At 45.4% G+C, this 4420-nt stretch overlaps 1 protein-coding gene across 1 annotated transcript; it reads left to right on the top strand.

The window, feature by feature from the left end:
• The first annotated feature begins 3392 nt into the window (after nt 1-3392).
• Nucleotides 3393-4050, top strand: LOC138909428 (putative late blight resistance protein homolog R1A-3). The gene is made up of 2 exons (XM_070200628.1): nt 3393-3923; nt 4018-4050. Exons 1-2 carry the CDS (start codon nt 3393-3395, stop codon nt 4048-4050), a joined length of 564 nt encoding a protein of 187 aa, XP_070056729.1.
• The last annotated feature ends 370 nt before the right edge of the window (nt 4051-4420 follow it).

Raw genomic sequence — 4420 nt, 5'->3', positions numbered from 1 at the left:
GCAGCTAACTCCAAATCATGTACCGGATAATTCCTTTCGTGGGGATTCAACTGACGTGAAGCATATGCAATAACTCACCCTTCCTGCATCAATACACAACCCAAGCCAACGCGTGAAGCGTCACAATATACTGTATACATCCCCGAACCGGAAGGCAACACTAACACTGGTGTTATGGTCAATGTTGTCTTGAGCTTCTGAAAGCTCACCTCACAATCATCGGACCATCGGAACTGAACACCCTTCTGGGTTAATTTGGTCAAAGTTGCTGCAATAGATGAAAAACCTTCCACGAACCGACGATAATAACCTGCTAAACCCAGAAAACTCCTGATCTTAGTCGCCGAAGTGGGACGATGCCAATTCTGAACTGCCTCAATCTTTTTGGGATCAACCTTAATACCTTCGCCCGATACAATATGTCCCAAAAATGCTACAGACTCTAGCCAAAACTCACATTTAGAGAACTTAGCATATAGCTTTTGTTCCCGCAATGTCTGAAGCACTACTCTCATATGCTGCTCATGTTCCTCCTTACTGCGCGAGTAGATCAAAATGTCATCAATGAAGACAATGACAAATGAATCAATATATGGCCTGAATACCCTGTTCATCAGATCCATAAACGCTGTTGGGGCATTAGTTAAACCGAAAGACATTACCAGAAACTCATAATGACCATATCTAGTACGAAAAACAGTTTTCGGAACATCCGAATCTCGAATCTTCAACTGATGATATCCCGACCTCAAGTCGATCTTAGAGAACACCCTGGCAACCTGCAACTGGTCAAATAGGTCATCAATACGCGACAACGGGTACTTGTTCTTAATAGTAACTTTGTTCAATTGGCGATAGTCAATACACATCCGCATTGTTTAATCCTTCTTTTTCACAAATAATACCGGTGCACCCCAAGGCGATACACCCGGTCTGACGAACCCTTTGGCTAGTAACTCCTCAAGCTGCTCTTTCAATTCTTTCAATTCTTTCGGAGCCATGCGATACAGTGGGATAGATATAGGTTGAGTATCTGGAGCCAAGTCAATACAGAAATCAATATCCCGATCAGGTGGCATACCTGGAAGATCTGAAGGAAATACATCAGAGAACTCTCGAACTACTGGCACTGAATCAATAGCCGGAGTCTCTGCAGTAGTATCCCGAACATAGGCTAGATAAGCCAAACAACCTTTCTCAACCATGTCTTGAGCCTTTATAAAAGAAATAACCCGATTAAATGAACTAACCGACGAACCCTTCCACTCCAGCCTAGGCAAAGATGGAATAGCCAAGGTAAAATTTTTGGCATGACAATCTAGAATAGCATGATATGGAGATAACTAGTCCATACCTAGAATAATTTCAAAATCGGTCATCTCGAGCAATAAGAGATCTGCTCTGGTTTCATAACCACATAATGTAATAATACAAGACCGGTAGATCCGTTCACAATAACAGAATTGCCTACAGGAGTGGACACATAAACAGGAGTACTCAAGGACTCACGAGAAACACCCAGGAATGGAGCAAATAGAGATGACACATATGATTACGTGGATCCTGGATCAAATAATACTGAGGTATCTTTGCCGCAAACAGAAATAATACTTGTAATCACAGCATCTGAGGCCTCTGCATCTGGTCTAGCCGGAAAAGCATAGAACCGAGCTGGAGCACCAACTGGTTGGACTCCGCTTGGCTAACCTCCACCTCTTGGTGGTCGGACTACTAGTGGAGCAACTAGTCCGGTAAGCATAGGCTGCTGATCCTGCTGTACTGGTCTACCCCAAAGCCTGGGGCAAAACCTCCGCATGTGATTGGGATTCCCGCACTTGTAATAACTCTTCGGTGCGAAGGGCTGCTGACTAAGAGTCTGGCCCTGGGGACCTGAATACCCACTGGGAGGACCCTGAATAGCTAGTGGGCGGTAAGAACTCTCTGGTATAGCACTGAGATAAGGACGCACTGGGGTATCCCGAGGAGGTGGTGGTGCTGGAAATGGGGGTCTGCTGGACTGTCCCCTCACGAACTGACCTCTGCCCCCAGACGGAGCACCTCTAAACTCTCTAGAGTACCTGAACCGCTTATCTCTCATAATCTGCTCTCGGCTCCGCTGACTCACACTCTCAATCCTTCGGGCTATCTCCACAACTAGCTCATAAGAAGTACCCATCTCAACCTCTCGAGCCATAGTGGCCTGAATGCCAGTATGTAAACCGTCTACAAACCTCCGCACTCTCTCCGCCTCAGTAGGGAGTATCATAAGTGCATGGCGAGATAATTCAGAAAACCTTACCTCATAATCGGTCACTGACATCTGACCCTGCTGGAGCTGCTCAAACTGAAACCGCAACTCTTCCCTCTGGGAGGGTGAATTATACTTGTCCAGGAAGATACGGGCGAACCTGTCCCAAGTCATGGGAGGAGAATCTGCTGGTCTGCCAAGAACATAAGACTACCACCATCTACTGGCCCTGCCCTCTAGCTGAAAGGTAGCGAAGTCAACCCCATGAGACTCTAATATCCTCATGTTATGCAGTCTGTCCCTGCAATGATCAATGAAGTCCTGTGGATTCTCATGTCACTCACCCCCAAAGACAGGAGGATGTAGTCTAGTCTATCTGTCCAATAGTTTTTGAGGATCAGCGACTACAGCTGGCCTGGGCTCAGGTGTAGCTGCTGCCACTGGTTGGGCTCCACCCACGGGTAGTGTACCCTGGGTCTGATATACAGCAACTGCCTGTCCATTAGCCTGCGCGGTAGGGGTCTGTGCTCCCCCGCCCGCCTGAGATGTGGCTGGGTCTGCCTGAAATAAACCGGCCTGAGTCATATTGTCCATGAACCGCAGCATACGACCCTTGACATCCTGAAATCCCAGTGCAGATGTGAAATCCACCAGAGTTGGCTCTGCCACAGGCACCTCATCCTGTTCCTCAACAATGGGGTTCTCTGTTGAACCCACTGGCGGCATAACTGGAACAGTCCTGGGACGTCCTCGGCCTTTACCACGGGCTGGAGCCCTCCCTCGGCCTCTAGCAACTGGGGGTAGCTCTTCCCTGGTCTGGAACCTCATTTGAGCGCGTTCTTACCATCTGAGAGAGAATAAGAGAAGGACATTTAGAACTACATCAATTGCACGATGGAATATGAAGAAAGGTAATTTTCTAACACCCTATAGCCTCTCGAAGATAAATACAGACGTCTCCGTACCGATCCACAAGACTCAATTAGGCCTGCTCATAACTTGTGAGACCTACGTGAACCTAGTGCTCTGATACCATGTTGTCACGACCTATAGGTGAAATTGGGTCGTGACAGTACGGCTCCGAGAAATCATATGGGAGATTAAGCTTATCAAGACAGAGTTGACCAAATCCTCAGAAAAGAAAATGACAATTGCTTCCTCTTCTGCAGATGAAGAATTGATAGGTTTTGACGATGAGAGGGAAACTATAAGAGGTCAACTAGTTCGAGTATCACCAGAGCTAGATGTTGTTTCCATTGTCGGTATGGCTGGCACCGGTAAAACAACCCTTGCTCGAAGTTTTAACAAAAATGATTCTCATTTTGATTTCTGGGGAGAGTGTCGTGTATCTCAGGTATACACGCGGAAAGACTTGCTACTTTCCATTTTGAGTTCTAATTGTGACCCTACTGAACTTAGTAAAGAAGCTGCTGATGAGTTAGCTGATAGACTACGGAAAATTTTATTGACAAAGAGATACCTTCTGATCATTGACGATGTGTGGGAAGTAAAAGCATGGGATGATTTGATATTATGCTTTCCTGATGCTAGGAATGGTAGCAGAATCATTCTGACCACCCGACTTCAAAAAGTTGCTGTTTGCGCTAAACGTGTTACTGAACCCCATTTCCTACGTCCTCTGAACAAGCAAGAAAGTTGGTTATTGCAAAAAAGGGTATTTGGAAAAGAAATTTTCCCTGAACAGCTAAAGGAAGTTGGGCAAAAAATAGCAAAAAAGTGTGATGGGCTACCACTTTCCATTGTTTTAGTGGCTGGTCTTCTCACAAAGATGGACAGGATAGAAGGATGTTGGACGCAAATGGAATTATGTTTCGGTGAACGAATCCAGGATGGCGCCAAGGATCTAGTAAAACTAAGTTACAATGATTTACCTTATAAACTTAAACCATGCTATTTATATTTTGGAGCATTTTTGGAGGACAGAGAGATTTCAGTCTCAAAATTGACAAGCTTATGGATTTCTGAGGCATTCATAGAAAATGATGGGGAGAAGTGTTTGGAGGATATTGCAGAAGATTACTTAGAGGATCTTATTGGGAGAAACCTCGTCATGGTGACTAAGAAGAGATCTATTGGGAAGAATAAAGCATGTCGTGTCCATGACTTAATGCTCGATTTCTGCAAGGAAAAGGCTGAGGAAGATAATTTCCT

The sequence above is a fragment of the Nicotiana tomentosiformis genome, chromosome 4 (assembly GCF_000390325.3).
Source record: "Nicotiana tomentosiformis chromosome 4, ASM39032v3, whole genome shotgun sequence".
Taxonomy (NCBI): domain Eukaryota; kingdom Viridiplantae; phylum Streptophyta; class Magnoliopsida; order Solanales; family Solanaceae; genus Nicotiana; species Nicotiana tomentosiformis.
Note: the sequence above shows the minus strand (reverse complement) of the source record. Positions and strands in the feature narration are given on the sequence as shown.